At 36.9% G+C, this 17,243-nt stretch overlaps 3 protein-coding genes across 14 annotated transcripts; 1 reads left to right on the top strand and 2 right to left on the bottom strand.

Moving 5' to 3' along the window:
* Nucleotides 1-394: 394 nt before the first annotated feature.
* On the bottom strand, nucleotides 395-4,218 carry LOC122636736. Of its 2 annotated transcripts, none has more exons than XM_043828287.1 (4): nucleotides 4,183-4,218; nucleotides 986-1,140; nucleotides 759-887; nucleotides 395-683 (listed from the first exon to the last, which is right to left on the bottom strand). In XM_043828287.1, exons 1-4 carry the CDS (start codon nucleotides 4,190-4,192, stop codon nucleotides 564-566), a joined length of 414 nt encoding a protein of 137 aa, XP_043684222.1. In that variant the 5' UTR covers nucleotides 4,193-4,218; the 3' UTR covers nucleotides 395-563. The 2 variants fall into 2 exon arrangements, with proteins under 2 accessions (XP_043684222.1, XP_043684221.1); XM_043828286.1 differs by lacking the exon at nucleotides 4,183-4,218 and adding an exon at nucleotides 1,219-1,427.
* On the top strand, nucleotides 530-14,381 carry LOC122636732. Of its 9 annotated transcripts, XM_043828280.1 has the most exons (21): nucleotides 3,091-3,550; nucleotides 3,616-3,825; nucleotides 4,293-4,494; nucleotides 5,949-6,109; nucleotides 6,190-6,321; nucleotides 6,473-6,652; nucleotides 6,797-7,042; nucleotides 7,126-7,527; nucleotides 7,792-8,001; nucleotides 8,137-8,300; nucleotides 8,467-8,614; nucleotides 9,036-9,150; nucleotides 12,407-12,466; nucleotides 12,538-12,662; nucleotides 12,764-12,904; nucleotides 13,003-13,207; nucleotides 13,317-13,465; nucleotides 13,585-13,800; nucleotides 13,900-14,001; nucleotides 14,076-14,151; nucleotides 14,211-14,381. In XM_043828280.1, exons 1-21 carry the CDS (start codon nucleotides 3,362-3,364, stop codon nucleotides 14,219-14,221), a joined length of 3,444 nt encoding a protein of 1,147 aa, XP_043684215.1. In that variant the 5' UTR covers nucleotides 3,091-3,361; the 3' UTR covers nucleotides 14,222-14,381. The 9 variants fall into 9 exon arrangements, 8 of the variants coding, with proteins under 8 accessions (XP_043684212.1, XP_043684211.1, XP_043684213.1 ...); XR_006329017.1 differs by lacking the exons at nucleotides 12,764-12,904; nucleotides 13,003-13,207; nucleotides 13,317-13,465; ... (2 more) ...; nucleotides 14,076-14,151; nucleotides 14,211-14,381 and adding an exon at nucleotides 9,893-11,758 and having other exon boundaries at nucleotides 3,081-3,550; nucleotides 12,538-12,606; XM_043828277.1 differs by lacking the exons at nucleotides 12,407-12,466; nucleotides 12,538-12,662; nucleotides 12,764-12,904; ... (4 more) ...; nucleotides 14,076-14,151; nucleotides 14,211-14,381 and adding exons at nucleotides 530-860; nucleotides 9,893-12,382 and having other exon boundaries at nucleotides 3,390-3,550.
* On the bottom strand, nucleotides 14,183-17,154 carry LOC122636734 (DNA ligase 1-like). Of its 3 annotated transcripts, none has more exons than XM_043828281.1 (4): nucleotides 15,756-17,154; nucleotides 15,248-15,663; nucleotides 14,996-15,157; nucleotides 14,183-14,901 (listed from the first exon to the last, which is right to left on the bottom strand). In XM_043828281.1, exons 1-4 carry the CDS (start codon nucleotides 16,448-16,450, stop codon nucleotides 14,756-14,758), a joined length of 1,419 nt encoding a protein of 472 aa, XP_043684216.1. In that variant the 5' UTR covers nucleotides 16,451-17,154; the 3' UTR covers nucleotides 14,183-14,755. The 3 variants fall into 3 exon arrangements, with proteins under 3 accessions (XP_043684216.1, XP_043684217.1, XP_043684219.1); XM_043828282.1 differs by having other exon boundaries at nucleotides 14,996-15,136; XM_043828284.1 differs by having other exon boundaries at nucleotides 14,760-14,901; nucleotides 14,996-15,131.
* Between the last annotated feature and the right edge of the window lie 89 nt (nucleotides 17,155-17,243).

Raw genomic sequence — 17,243 nt, 5'->3', positions numbered from 1 at the left:
TAATTCTTCACCGAACATTGACCAATTAGCTCGCTGGAAATAGCTCGTACGTCACTCTAAAATGGCGGCACCTTCGAGAAAAACGGTTTCTTCATTTCTTGCGCGGGAATTGTGCTTTCTCACATGAACTTTTATATCTCGTTAATTAACGAAAAATTTCTTCAGTTTTTCAAATAACGCTAGCTTATTCATTGATTAATTAACAATATGAAATATTCTTAAAAGTTGGATTGATCTTTCAAAGAGGATTAGAATGTTTCGAGAATAATTATGAAGATCGAGGGATCGTTAAATGAATTCTACGAAGTAAAAAGTCGATATTTTAGTAATTTAAACTTTAATATGAAATTATTATACGATCGTTTTCTAATAACAAAATATATTTTTCGGAAGATTTAATTTTCGAATCCACTTTTGTATATTTTCCATAAAGCTTTATTTTTTTTGACAAAATATCATATTGAAAAATGCAATTTTTTCAGAAATAGTTTATGGATAAAAAGAAAGATTTGAAGGAATAAACATTAATTTAATTTCATCAATCTTTCTCTTGATCGAAAGGATCATACGTATAGTGTGACAAGACGATTCACAGCCTTATCATAACTGTCGACATCAGTCCTGACGCAAATGTCCACTCTCGTGAATTTCTTTCCTTTAACGTTGCTGTCAAAATCACGTGCCTAATATGAAAACATCAAGATCGATTTGTTGGAAAAAAATTGTTCAAAATTAATTTTAATCGTTTCGATACACACTTGTAAAGGAATGCGCCTTCCAAAGTGCTCGTTTAATTCAGGTATGCACAAATTAGAGCCATATTTGAGATCCGTACCTATCAAGTCCATGCTAGCGCTAACGTAAGTCTCACGTCCATCTATGTAATCCTAGAATGAATTAATTTTAGCCGTAGTGACAACTGTTTGATTATTTTACATTTATTTATTTTGAAGAGCTTTTAATCCAATCATAAATGTTTACGAACCTGTAAAGTTTTTAATTTCTTTCCTCTGATGTCCAAATAATCGATTTCGTCGTCACTTGTATAGTCTGGATAATATGCGGTTAAAGTAACATTGTGATATGAACGTCCGCTGCATTTAAAATCGGTTCTGTTTAGATTAGCGTCCGACGGTAAGCCTGAGAGAAACACGCTCGTTTAAAAAGTAGCTATAATTCGACAAAAATATTATAAAATTTGTTGAAGATTATAATTACCACCGATCATAAGAATAAGAAATGTCAAGATGATCAATAAGACTTTAAACATTTCGAACTGCTTATTAAATCGTTCATACATGTTCGAGATAAAGTATGAGACTCCTTTCCACGATTTCTTTCCACGATAAATCGGAACGTTGTTGCAATTGTTTCGTAAAGAGAATTTGCAAAGCTTTCATAAATTTTGTGCATACAGTTGTGCATTATCGGCATTTCTCTGGATGGATTACTTAATCTAGATGTACTCTTTCTCGTGCTTTTTTTATTTTATCAATCGATTATTGTTTATATTCTCATAGTTTCTCATTCATATTCTAGAGTATTTATAGGAGAATTTGTAGCATTTTCGTACGATTATTCAAGACTTAGGAATGTGGTCAGAAGATGGATTTAAATAAATTCATGTATAGACATAAGTCTAGAACTGAAACTGCCATCACGTAAATATTCATTTATTTTGATTGACGTTTGCTAAAATATGTACATGAAATAACATACAGAAGCTATAGCAAGTGAAAAAGAGAGGGAGAATCGATCGGGTAACCCAAGGATTCCCCCATACGATTGGTATCTCTCGTATTGATCAACGGTCATTTCTTTTGCGCATGATTTTACATCTTTCGATAATATACGACTTATTCGAACATGTGAATGAAGGTCGTTGTAACGAGAATATGGGAATGAAATCTCCTATCTTATCTATAATAATAATTAACTAACTATGATATTGTTATTGATATTGCAAAGTACAAGAAATGTACTGCCAATCGTTGCTTCGTTACAGTGCTCTATGATCGTCAGCGAGATACTTAAATTTTTCGTTTTTTTTTTTTTTTTTTTTATAACGAGATTGTTTATATCGTAAAGAGATTCTAGGATATTACGACATCCTCGATTATATTGTTAAAAGTTGCGTTGTGTTTTGAATATAAATTGGAGAAACGTTTGATCGTCCACATCGATTTAAGAATCTTGTCTTTCTTTGCTCTACCCCGACATATCATGGCAGTAGGTTTGTTTTGCAAGTACAGTCCCTCGTGAATAATAGAAGGCAAGTCTACAGGTAGAGAGTAGGACGAGAGGTAGAAAAGTACGTATCGGCAGTCGCACGCGGAGACCCGTAGGTTCTGTTAGCGTGATTAAAATCGGTTATTTTCTAATACGAAAGTAGATCGTCGAAAACAGAATAATTTTGATACATGTAATGTAAGAGGAAGGTATCAAGCGAGAGAAATAGTTCAACGCAAGATTGTAAGAAAGCCAAAATTGTCGCTTATTCTTCGATATAGTTTCACGTGCGCGTGTGTACTTATGTGTCTACGAGTGTGAGTGAGTTAACTGACGCACGTGTACGTAGCCAATTAAGAAGAAATAGTCGAGTGGATTTTCACATTTTTTTTTACCTTATATTTTAAATAGATCTGAGTTGTTTTGCTTGCTGCTCAGCGTGAGTATTGTTTCAACACGACGTATGACTGTTTTTTAATTTTAGATTCTAAAATAAACATTTTCTCTTTATTTTCTTGATAAGACAAAATGAAAATATTCATGATTAAGCATCCCTGACCGGACACCAAAGTAAATGAGTTTACAGGTGGCGTCGCCTCGTCGTTAACAATAAAAGACTAGGCGCTAAGAATCGGCTTCATTTCAAGCGTGACGCCTCGTCGTGTCACATCTTCCGTCCGGGAAATCTATGACAGCGGCTCGTGCTTTTTAGACATTGCATATTTAAGTACACTGTATAATTCGTTTTTTTACTTTAGAAAACGCTTTAGAAGGGACTTTTTCGCATTAAATATGATTTATAAACTTGTTAACATTTAAAGAAATTTAATGTTTCGTTGTCAAGGTACGGATGTTGACCTCTATACCGTGATGCTTAATACTATAATACGACTAATAGTACTATATTTTCTTAGTACGTTCTTGTAACAACAGAATATAATTATCCTTTTTAATTGCCGTTCTATGATCATCTTGTGATCTGAAATAAGAGATATGGATAATGCAGAAGTTTAGTCGGATAAGCCAACAATGAGAAACATAGCTTCGTTTATACGTTAGATTAACATTATAACGACTCATAATATCTATTATACAATAACATATTGTATTAAACACGTGGATTTTATTCGAAATGATCGATCGAAAACGATTGTTCGCAGGATTCCAAATGAATCCGACAACATTGAAGAATTGGTTGGTACGCGGGGAGCTCGAGAAGCTTGAAAATATTGTATTAGAGGGACGTGGCGCACGTTTGTTAGGCGAACATTCTCCAGATCTTAGAACCCGTGTCTTCCTGAAGGGACTCCCGAATTACTTGGTAAGATGAACTTGACGATAACATCATACACATATATCGAAGAATAAACCAATTTCATTTCGCAGACGAAGATATCTCAAACTCACGACGCGGTTACGCGAGGTTCCTTGGTAGAAACTCAGAGGATCGTAACGGAAGAACCAAAGAAAAAGTTGGCTATCGCAAAAGATCCTTCCGGAATCCCACTCATTCACAAGGCGATTTATCATGATCAACCAGAAATAGTCGCATGGCTTATACATAATTACCCGATCACGACTCAACAAAAGGACAAAGTGAGTTGTCGATAATGAATTCGCAAAAATGCATAAGCATGAAATCGTCATCGCAAGCCCAATTGCGTCGAGCCGGAATATCAATCGATCGAAAACAAATATTCGAAAATATCGAAAATACCCTCTGGCGCTTTATATTCAACATAGTTCTCCCATCGCGTGACAGAAATAATATCGGAAAGTATGAACCACCTGTTTTTGCCCCGAACCATTCGATATCGTGTTCAGTTGCGCGCATCGTTTTACTCTCGGCAGTTCTTATCTCCCTTTGGAAGTTAAAACATCAGACAAATTTTCCTTTTCTTCGAGCTATTACGAACTTTGATATATCGTTAAAAATCATATCGAAATACATACGTAGATACATCCACTTTTTAACTTGCTAGATTAAATAGTTTATTTCCCTTACGTGGACTTAAAGTTCATATAGTTGTGTCGATACGCCATTTCTTCTGTTTCTCTTTCAGGAAGGTAGAACGGCTTTACATTATTGCGCTGCCTGTAGAGATCCTGGCACGGTGTGGGATATTTTGATAGAGGGTGGCTGCGACGCCAGTGTTTGCGATAAGCGTGGAAATCCAGCAGCTTATTATCTGGAACACAGTTCCGAAGTGGAGTTAGCCGAAACGGAGAAGATGCCTTATCGCAAGACCAGCACTACGAAAGAAAGTGAGCGGACATTGAAACTTTAGACATTTTATAAATGCTTAATTGGTTGTAGTTACTCAGAAAACTCACGAAACGTTAATAGCTCCATTGTCGGTCAGACTCAATAATTTTACGCTAACCTTGCGGATATATGTACAACTTGAGAATTTTGTTCCCTCTCTTATATCCCTTGTATACCTACATATGGTCTAATGACCATCGGAAGATCGATTAAGTGTAAATTCATAAGGTAGATAAATTGCGTTCTTCGTATCGAGGACGCACACGAAAGAAATTAAAACTAGAAAAATTATCAAACGATCCGTCGTTAGTTAACCTATTAGTCGCAAGATTGATCGCAAGATAATTCGATTTTTGGAATTAACTTAAAACATATTTCGTCAATCGAAGAACACTTTGCGTTTACGAATTACCAATCGTTTACACGGATAATAATTTATTTACCAGCACAAGGTTTACAACAAAATGTTTATTCAGGGTGCAAAGGTGACGACGCCCCGTAAAGCGTTAGCGATATCACGAGGACCGTGTACTATCTTGCTTCTTGAAATATTTATTACATCGGGATCGAACACGCTATTCGTGCATCGACGTACGAAATATAAACACGAGTCTGACTTTTTTGGAGATAATTCAAGTGTAATAGAAAATATTAGAAAGAAATATTAGAAAGTATGTTGATATTTATAATATTAGATTTGGATAGATTTGATGTGAAAGTAATTATCAAGTCCTTTCCCGTGATAAAACTTGTTTTAATAAAGAATCGTAGATAGATACATCATTTCTATGGCTTTGTCAATCTTGTAATATTAGCTTCGCTAAGCATTTTTGTCTATTTCTATTTCCTGCTTAGTTAAATAATTAACGAATTCGCGAAGCACGCAACTCGAAACCAACGTTCCAAGTTCCAACGTTCATAAATACTTAACGGAATGTGTCTATGTATCCATTGTGTAAAAGAAGGTCAGTGCTTACTCACTCGACGTTTTATTCGAAGTAATTTCATTTGGTCGCTTTGCTTATAATTATTAATGTCATTTTACATACACGAGTTTTTGTTTGATATATTATGTGCTCTATATAAAGGTGATACGCGATCGCTTCTTCCCATAAATTTAATTTATAAAAATTAAATGTATTAACCCTTAAAAACTATCAACGATGAAATTTCATTTGAGCGAATGTTCTTTTAACGTTGTTGAAAAGCTTTAGTTTAGACCACTGCTTTTATAAGGATTTCTAAATCGTTCAAGTAAAAAACATTAATTTTGCGATATGAAGAATCCACTATTCATGCTTCGCATAATTTATCGATTGCGAACGTGAATCTAAGAAGAGAAAAATGACAAGAACGCTGATTGACGATGAGTAAATAGAAAATAAAAAATGTACAAAATCTATCGATGCCTGACGTCGTCGAAATGAAAAATCTGTTAACCGTTTGTCCGCAGGCTTTGACTTCAAGCCTTCCAATATAAGAATATGGATTCATAATCGGGATATTAGAAAATTGCAGCAGGTTCTCTGGGAAGGTCACGGTGGCAAATTACGCCGCGAGACGAGCAACAATCCGAGGGTGAAGAAGTTTTTGGAAGCAGTACCTTTTATAATGGCAAGTATACGTTTATTGATGGTTGATCGATGAATATATCGACGAGTAAACAAAATAAATAAGGCCGCAATTGTTTACAGGGTACCGTGAAAGATGTACACTCAGCAACTGTGAAAAACGATTTGCAAGGTCTGAAAAAGAAATTAGAGGATCCAGTCTCGCCTATTATTTTATGTAGCAAAGATGCAAACGGTTTGAACGTCTTGCACAAGGTATTTTAATGCATTGATGAAAATCGACGTTGGAATATATATATATATATATATATATATATATATATATATACACATATATATATATGTATGTATATATATTATAATTTCTATCATCTCGCGATTATGAAAACCGTGCATAATCATTTAGGCTGCCGGATTGGGTTATCTGGAAGTCGCTCGTGAAATCCTTGAAAAGTATCCATCGATAGTAACGGCCCAAGACAATGAAGGTAAAACACCGTTACATTATGCGTCTGCGTTGAAGGACGACGGTGCCATGTACAACCTATTGACCGAGTATGGAGCCGACGAAAGCAAATTAGATAACGTTAGTATAGGCGTAGGAAAGACGAATATTATAACTTTGTTTGTTCAATTTTCATATCTCACTTCATGCCTTTTTATTCATATTCATATTCGTATCTGTATTCACATTCGTTTAATCTCGTTTAATAACGATGCTACCCATCAGAAACAGAAGGCAGCCGCTTTTTATAAAAATCGTCCATTCGATGTGGACCTTTCCAATCTAGTCGTGGTACCGGAAGCGCCTCGAGTATCGGGAATGTCCTATCCAAAAAATTGGGACTGGAGAATCTTGGAGGTAGCTGAAACGTTTGTACGTCCTCCAAAAAAATCGTTAAGCGGCAATGACGTCGACAGTGCATTTGAAAGCACCGAATCATCAATTAAGAGCTCAAACGAGATTACCGAGAATGTACGTGATCGATCATTTCTTAATTAAAACAATTAACAGTAATATGCAATTAATCGACTTTTGATTACTATCGACATGGTTAGGTGAAAATAGTCGAGGAACCGAAGAATGATTCGATGATGGAAGGAGAGGGTCCGTCCGAGCCTACGGCCGAAGAAGTCCAAGAGAACGAAGAAACGGAAGAAAAATCGTCCGATGATGATGTAATCACTGGCGCGAAAGAAAACGAGAAAGACGACGCAGAAGACGATGAGATAGACAACGCGAAGGACGAGGAGATAGACGACGCGAAAGATGACGAGAAAGACGACGAAACGACGGAAGAAATGAAGGAAAACAATGCAAAAGAGCAAGCTCCAGAGATCGAGGAATCTGATAAGGTCGAGATTACAACGAATGAGCCGATTGTTACCGATCCAGAGGAGAGGAGTGATCCTAGTACGGGTGACTCTGGGGTCGATGATCCAACGAACGAAGATGATCAGGTATAAGCATTGTCAAATTCAAATTTTCTCTGATAAACATTAGGCATATAATATAAATACATATGTATTCTACATACATATTTTCTTTCGCCATTCTGACGCGACACTAATAGATACATCTAAGCACCTATGCGCGCTTTACATGCGGCACGATCGATCCGAAAGAAAGGATTCCCACGTACGATTATTATCTTTCACATCGATCGGCAAACGGTGTCTATGCAGACGAGTTTTCACCTAGTCGTATTCGTTCCTATCTACCAGGTCATAGTCGGTGAACACGAAGAGTTACCAGAAACGGAATTGAACGAGGGTAGCATGATTCTGGATCCGGAAGTGGAGAATTTATTGGAAAACGGAAATATGGAACAATTGGCTGCCTTGGTATTGAACGGCGAAGGTAGACGACTTGTTGGTCGGCAATCAAATAATCCCGAACTTCAGGCTTTCATCGACAACGTGCCTGCTTATATGGTAAATAAATCGACAATAGAATTGTTTTAATTGATAATTGGATGTATATGTAATATGGATCGCGGATAAGGGAATCACCTACGAAGAAACGACACCCGATTTACTTAGGTATTCTCATGCATGTTTAATTTAAAGGGAAAAATTCACGCCGTACATATGGCAGCGAGAGAAGGGAATCTAAGAGATTTGCAAAGCGCATTAGATCGTCGTAAATTTGCCATAGCAAGGGACGGATCGTCACCTCGTGGTGCAACGCCTCTTCACGTCGCAGTGGTCTTTGGGAATACCGCTGTTATCAGGTCTGCTTTATCGGAAAGATATTTCATTAGATATCTACACACACACACACACACACATACAAATAATCGATTTCTCGATAGCTTAAAGTATTTACAACTTTTGCGATCTATTTTCATCGATTTAATGCCAATCGGCTCGTTTAAAAGTTTATGTTCCCCTCGGTAGATATTTAGCAGGAAGATTCCCGGAAACAGCACATGCGATCGATCTCGACGGTAGAACTCCTTTGCATTATGCAACAACGCTCGCCGACAATGGACATTACTACAATCTTCTTCTTAATTTGGGAGCGAATCCGCTTGTAAAAGACAATGTGAGTACACGAGTTTGTTTGTAGCTTTTTGTCAAAAGTGACATATTTCAAAATTCAGATTCGCATAGAATTTTCTTGCATTTATGGGCAACAATTTTGTAAAACTACTGAACGAAATACGGTATATACAATTTCAATTTAAATATTTGAATGTTTCATAATTTTATTCCCGCATTGGAATATGAATGAGGATCTGAAATTTCATAAATTGCTTGTCACAATAATACGTTTTCTGCGTTGTAAATCGGCATCAGAGTTGCCAAAAGCGGTACCGCTTAAGATATTTTATGTGACATTTTCTATTCTAATTTCGATGCAAATTAATATTAAACATTATCAAACATTCAACTTTTTTCACATATATGTACATTTGAGAACTTCTATTTATTGTGATTACATTCTCGATCGATTTTTCATGTAGTTAGGAAATAAGGCGGATCATTACAAACTAAATCAGGATGACCTATCACACAAAAGATTACTTCGTGATTTCGGAGCCAACGAAAAACTCGCTGAAGAAATGTTGACGGACAAAGGTATTTAAATATTGCAACACACTTGCGAAATTAGTTTTCACTTACGAGACGCCGATTTTTCTTTTCAAATTACCCAAATATTATCCGATACATTTTTTTTTCATACATGAAAATAAATACGTAAAAATAAATTCTTTGTCGCATCATATATATATATACATCATATGTATATGTATATGTATATGTACATGCGTGTCCACACACACACACACCCACACACACACACACCCACACACACACACACACACACACACACACACACACACACACACACACACACACACACACACACACACACACACAATGAACATCTATTACGTTTGTCTATCAAGAAATTTCAAATTTGGAATCGGTAAAATTTCGCACCATTTCATTTATCGCATTTTATTATCTCCCTTTAATGAATACTAATATATCTATCAATTAATAACCGATTGAATGTAATATGACAAGTAGCTTAATTCAATATTCAGGAGTTATTAAATTGTACAAATCGCGTATAAAACCATGTCTGATTTATCTATTATACTTAGCCGATCATAAATAGTGGCACTGAATTTTTATCAGAATTCACAAAACACACATACAGCCCAATCTTAGAGATATGTAAGCACATTCCATGGTTTTAATTAATACACACGTGGTAATTATCTTAACCATCTACCGACGTTCGTCATTTCGCACATCGGCACCTGTTTCATTCGTATCCTCTCACGCTCGGTCTCGCATGGATGAGAAACAGTACCCGGAGGAGACAAGTACTCGGCGCGACGAGACGCGAGCGAACCAGATACATTGGCAACCTTGGAGAGATGCTTCCGCTTGTTGGCTGGCGGTAGACGAAATTCGGCTGCTAGGACACCCTCGAATCCTGGTACACTGCTTGGTCGTTGTCTGAAACGGCCGATATTCGATCGCATAAAGCACCGTGTGACACGCATGGACCACAATCTTTTTGATGTTATCTGGCCCGCTTTTAAGAAATACGGTAATCCGACCGCTACTAGCAAGACCAGCGATAGTGGCCACTCCGTCGTGAGCATGGACGATACTGTCGATAACGAAATCATCATCGTGCCTGATTACGAAAGCTATGTGGTCTTTGGCGAACTTTTCGATCCAATCATCAGGGAGTTGCATTGCCTAACAGCGAGCGGAGATATTCCGGATCATCCGTCAACTCGTTTTTTCGATATGTACGATTCGGCCGATGGCAAAGGAGATTATATAGATGAAGCAGCCGTGTCTGCTTTGGAAAATTATGATTTGGATCCATCCGCAAAGTACGTTCAGGCCGGCATCATTGAATGTTGCAGAAATCTTGAGGATTATACTCTACCGTTGACTCTTACCGTGAATCAACTCGAAGACGTCGAACGGGTGCTAACCAGCGAGTTTATGAGCCCAGAAATTTCCGTGATAATGGCGGAAGGTAGTAGCGAGGACGAGGCTGGAAATTATTTGACTTTGAGCGAACTTTTAGATCAGCCGAGTCCATTGAGAGCCCAATTGGCAGCAGCAGGTCTCTTGCTGCCCATAACAGAGTTCGAAATCCACGATGCTAGACGACTTCATGGTAGACATTGGCCGTACGGCCGTGGAGTTTACGTTACTGCTGCCGGTGATTTGGCAGCTTGGGTCAACGTTCAAGATCATTTAAGAGTGATATCTCGTACTACGGACAATAGACCAGGCCTAATCGGCCGAGCCTACGTAAAATTAGCCAAAGTGATGCGCCTATTAGATCAAAGATTGCAATTTAAGAAGGACGTTAAATTTGGTTTCCTTAGTTCCAGACTCCACGCAATCGGCAACACGTTAAAATTTACTCTGATCATAAAGTTTTCCGAATTGTCGAAAGAACGAGATCATCTTAAACATTTATGCGTCGTCCGTGGACTCAGCTTGAGCAACACACCGCGCAAGGATACTTATAAAATAGCCAATCAGCAATGTTTGTCAATCTCAGAATTGCATAGCTTGCAAGACTATTCAAGGGCTATTTCAAATATTCTCTTACTAGAGAAAGAATTAACATTGAACAATTCTATCAGAATTGCCAGCATGATCGCCGGTATTTTTCGGAAAAAGACCAATTCGAGAGGACGTCGATCTTGATCGACGACGAAACGACTCGATCGCGACCGACGGGGACGACGAATTTCCACCTTGCAAGAGAGATAATGATTCTAACAGAGTATCGTCGACATCGATCTATTACGCTTCTAAGAAGATAGAATTTTAGAATCATTTTTAAGAGATCCTTTATGCTGATTATTTTTGTGACAAATTCATTTTATTCCTCTTTCACAGTCCGAGTTATTGATAATTGCTTCTTGTAGTATACAGAAAGAAAGAGCTATCGAGCTATCGAGCGAGCGAGCGAGTGAGCGAGAGAGAGAGAGAGAGAGAGAGAGAGAGAGAGAGAGAGAGAGAAATTTTTAAACTCTTCTCTACAATGTGTTACGTTGGAAAGATGTGTGAACGTTGTCTGACTCTTCCCGTGCATCGAACAATGTTATTCAGTTAAAGTAATTATTTTAGTAAAAGAAATAAAATATTGCGTGCTTGGATTATTTGCCGAGAAGAAGGTCGCATTTTTTATTAGGTTAGTAAAACATTGAAGGCAAAAAAAGCTAATAATATTGTTTCAACACATTGTTATCGCACTGATTGTTAAAAATATGCTTCTTATTTCTGTGCGTACATATTATATGTATTGTAAAATAACCGTCGAGAAGTTTATTTAACGAAATTTTAAGCGACAGTTTATTGTTTACAATGGAATGAATTTTGACGAACATTTCGATGAACATTTTAATGTTTCTCGAAAGCTTAGCTTTTCTTGCTTTTATCATGCACGTGTCAATGTTCACTTGAAGGAAGAACAACGCTAGCACATCTTTCCAATATACTTACATATGTATGTGTGTTCGTTCTTCATGAATGACGTGTAATTCGTGATTCAATTATTCTTACAAATATATCGTAAACTTTTGTCTAATATAAAATGCAAATTCCATCGTTTATATGATCACCGAAACACCAATTTCTTGCTTTTGCATATTGAAATTGAAGAGTGCTGTTGAAGAAAAAGTCAATACTATGTAATGATTTTAATCACGATTTTAATCACGATTTTAATCACGATTTTTCTTGCACTTTTTCATTTCGCATATTATTTGTATTAAATTATATTTATTATATTTTATTTAAGCTATATATATTGAACGATAAAAGAGAATATATTTTTCAGATGATAATCAACTCGATATTCCTATATTTCGCACAGAGGAAGGTCGTTATTTAGCATCGTGTAAGTGCAACTCGTATCGCGCGAAAATTTTCACATAAGAAAAGTTTTTAACTTTGAATACATTTTGGCAGCTTTAGGTGATCCATTGATCAAGGGTCTAACTGAAGTGGCGAATGCACGTCCGAACGATCCAGTCACGTATTTGGCGACTTATCTATACAATTTTGCTAGCAATAATAAAAGTGACGATCAGCAGGTTTGTATTTATGCAATTAATGTGATCTGTCATGTAGCACCATTCTTTATATTATATTTTATTACATTATATATATATATATATATATATAAATGTTACAGGAATCCAACGTTCTGATAATACCGGAACGTGAAAACGAATCTCTTGATAATCCTGACAATGAAAACGGAGACGAGGATGCGGGTTATCCTCAAAGTCCAGATTCCGATGTACCAGAATCAACCTTTAGCAACCCAAATAGGGTATGTTACTCAATAATCAAACAAAGTATTGGGAAAGTTTGCAAGGATGTTGAAATATGACGAAGCGTATAAAGTTAAACTTATCCTTTAATTTGCAGGATGAGCACGGACAAAGTATGATACACTTTGCAGCGGTACGTTCTTATTCGAAAGACGGCTTGTATCATCTTTTGCAAGAAACACAGGTCAACGTTGGATTTAGAGACGAAGTTTATCGAACAGCTAGGGACGTTGCGGAACAAGCTAATATTCATGAGAACGTCGAAGAGATCGATCGTTGGGTCGTCTATTTGGCCGCAAGAGGTAAATAAGATATTTGTCGTTGACGCGGTGATGTAATCGTTGTAGACAACCGACGAACGTTCTCTCCATAACTTTCATTTTTTCCATAACTCCATAACTTTCAATTCAGGTGAAACTGAAAAGCTGGTGGAACTTTTGCTGGAAGGTTACGATCATATTCTTGACGCGGAAGACGATAAAATGAATATCGTTGACGTCGCAACTCAGAGGGATCACGAAGCGACCGTGCAATTTTTACAATCTATTCCTAATTACGTGGTAAACGAAAATACAGAATTTGAACGACTTTGTGATTTTTTCTTTAAATACATGGACACATGGGTACATAGGTACGTAAATAATACCATACATACGCATATTTAATTTTCATGCCTTAGGATCAACGAGAGACTACGCACCGTGCGATACGTTTCGCTAACGTCGCCAAAGTGAAGGAACTTTTAAATAAAAACAATGGCGGTGGGAAGTTATTAGCAGTTGGAAAAAATATAACAGGTCGATGTGCACTTCACATCGCTGTTCTACGAGAAAACGAAGAGATTGTTCGATTAATAGCAAATACGTATCCAGAAACGTTGCGAATTGGCGACAATGTGAGCGTTCATCCCTCAACGTTCGAAAGAACGAATGATCGTCATATAATTGTCAGTAAACTAATCGCCCTTCCTTATTTTATTTCATTTTATCTTCAGCTTGAAAGAACTGCTCTCCACTATGCTATGGGAGTACCATCGGTTGAAATATTAAGCAACATTCTTATAAAAGCGGGCGCGAAACGAATCGTCAAAGATCTGGTACGCTTTTACAGAGATCGCTTTCTATTTTAACCATAGGAAATAAAGCAATGCAGCTGATCGATGTTTTTCAGAAATCACGACAACCTTCGTACTACTTCATGAACAAATCGGATATCGAGAGACTGCAGGAGGAGGAAGAAGCGATGGGCAAGTAAATATAAATTATAAAAGATGCTAATCAATAAGCACTGTATTTTTATTCACAGATACTTTTTAGTCAAGTTTATTGGAAATATATTACCTACATAGTGTACCGAACGCAACGGCGCACAATAATACTATCATTATCACTTCGTTAAAAACACATTCATTAATAATTGGAATAATTTAAGTACTTATGGCCATGTAAGTCTAGCAATATATTCCTTCAATTTTTTCTTTTATCCTATCTTGGCTATAGCTATAAGTTATTTCCTTTCTTTTTTATCGGATATTTTTAATTTATTATAATTTAACCACAATAAATAACTCGGACAAAGTAGAGGAATAATCATCGGTAAATCAGAATGATGTAACGTACGAAATAATATTAATAAGTCGATATTGTATAATGTTTACGCGTATGTGAATACTTTTTATAATCCCAGGATTCATGTTCGTGCGATATGGTATTGGCCCAGACTGACATACACACATAAATGCAACACTTGTAAAAGCATAGTACGCGTGTATCTAAGACAGTGAATCTTACTTTAAAATTATTTAAGTCGAAATATGAGCTTAAAACCGAAGGGTCCTTTACTCACGATGATTACGTCAATGATCTCTTTTTATTTTTAATTTTTCGTTTTATTTTCGTCCTCTTACCGTCGTCCCCTTGGCCATCGTCCGAATTGTCCTCAATAAGCTTTTGCCATGGTGTGGGGTTTATAAATGCCGGTTTTGCCGCTTGATGCGCTATATAAAAGAACAACAGGGCAAGCTATCGAAATAAAATAAGACAAATTTTTAATGATAAGAAAAGATAAACGAAATAAAAATGTAGACTAACGAAGTAATCCTTGCGTCGCTGGTTTAGGCCGATTTTTTGACTTTTCTCGCCACTCCTCGTAAGCTTTCAAGCTCTCCTCCTGCCTCCTTTTCCGTTCTTTCTCGTCCTGTTCTTCTTTCAACTGCTGTGCTCTTTGCTGTGCTATCGTACAAAGGTTAAATTCTTACGAAAAGAATATTACAACTTGGATATGCAGCTTGGAATTAGAACGTGATGGTTCGATTAATTGTAATTCTAAATAGCACTACTTACCTTTCTGTTCCTCTTCCTTTTTACGAGCCCATTGTCGTAGGCACAAGGCCTTTGCGACTACCGCTTTCTCCTCCAATTCTTTCAATTGCTTTTCTATTTCCATTTCCTTTTCAAGGGCCGTTTTTTTATCCGCTTCCTCTTTCCTCTTCTTTTCTGCCCACTTGAAAAAATTCTCCTTTTCCCTCCTCTCCTTTTCTTCCTTTTCGCGTGTCAATCTCTCCTCTTCCTCTCGTTTCTTTGTTTCCAGCATTTCCTCTTCTTCTCTTTTTTGTTGAAGATACATCTGCTTTTTGCGTAACCATTCCTCGTGAGCACTCTTTCTAGCCAGTGAGGATTCCTCGACCATCTGAGAGGCTTTTGAGCTGCCGATCGATGCTGTCGATATATGCACGACTCTGTGGCCGTTCATAATATATCTGAAAGAAGGAAACAAATGGCGTTCAAAATAAATATAAAAAGCAGCAAAGAAAAATATCGGATTAATCAAGTTTACCGACATGTGACATACCTCTGTACTTCTGGTTGATGCTTTTGCCTATCGTTGATGTCGAAGTCGTTCGACGACGATCGTTGATGATCGTTGTTCGTTTTATCAGTGATTCTACATCGTCGTTCGACCCGATGAGAAACTGGCTTGATGTTAACGATAGATTCGGTATGACGGGCAGAAGATTTGTCGATGGATGAAGTTGCGCTTGACGTAGAAAAGTAGCAGCGATAAGTTTCTGGCGACGCTATTTCATCACCGGCAAAATCACCGGACGAAGGAACTAATGCTTCCTTCAAGGACAAGGAAGAGAGCCTATCAGCCGTTCTTGTAGCTGTATCACCGCTATTAATCTCGATGAATCGCTTGCTTGTGCCAGCATCGTTCAAGATCTTGGTCTTGTTCGTATGGTCGACACGTATCCTGATGTTCATCGTCTCTTCCTCGTCGTCTTCGATCTTTAGAGATTCCGCATAAATAGCTGGATTGATATAACGAACCTCTGGTCCGGAAAAGGAGCTTTTTAATTTTTGGTGGCAGCGAGGCTCCAAGATATCCTTGTCGGTTCGATGACTTTTATTCAAAACATTAGAATATTTGGAATTTAATGTTGTTGCGCTACTATATACTTTGTCAAGATTTTCCTGATGCAACCGAAAGCAATTATTTTTTTCTTTTCGATTGAATGAACAGTTTACATTGTCATCAGCAGCCATCGTTGCAATTATCGGTGATAGATAGATTTTCTACGAGATTGGAGCTTTTAGGAAACTCGAAGATGCTCACATAAAGATATTTATCCATCCTATACTCGATGTTTGATGCGCTCCGTTTATTTAACAGCAATCGAACTTTAATAATATGATATACGCGATAAATCGATCGCTTTTTTCACGAGAAGCTAAACAAATTCCTTTCCAAAAATTTCCAATATTCCTATATATACAGTACGTCTTTATAATATCGATTTTTAATTGCTTTTATTGATAGCTAATTATAAAATAAATATCGTATTTTCTTTTAAATTGATATTTATTTGTTTTAAACAAAATTTAAATAAAAATTGTGTTTATTCTTCGTTAAAGAAAACAACTTTTTCGATCTTAATCGATATTCGTGACTATTTTGCATTTATTGTAGATTAACTTCACAGATCATCGCGTGCCAATACATTAATAATTACGTAAGTACTGTACAGTCGTTTTCATTAATTCTGTAAAGAGAATTAATACTGAAGGCGAACGACTTGTCTTTCTCAATAACTTTCTCCATATTTTCATAGCATTAATGTTAATAGTGACTAACATTGATATTCTGTCATAAATTGTTTTATGATTTGGTGTGTATGTGCGTGCGTGCGCGCGCGCACGTTTTTATTTCATAATAAAGCTATTCGAAAAGGCAGTAGAGAGAGTGAGTGAGAGAGAGAGAGAGAGAGAGAGAGAGAGAGAGAGAGAGAGAGAGAGAGAGAGAGAGAGAGAGAGAGAGAGAGAGAGAAGAAAGCCATTC

This window comes from Vespula pensylvanica, chromosome 23, assembly GCF_014466175.1.
Source record: "Vespula pensylvanica isolate Volc-1 chromosome 23, ASM1446617v1, whole genome shotgun sequence".
NCBI lineage: Eukaryota > Metazoa > Arthropoda > Insecta > Hymenoptera > Vespidae > Vespula > Vespula pensylvanica.
This window is presented reverse-complemented; position numbering and strand designations above follow the sequence as displayed.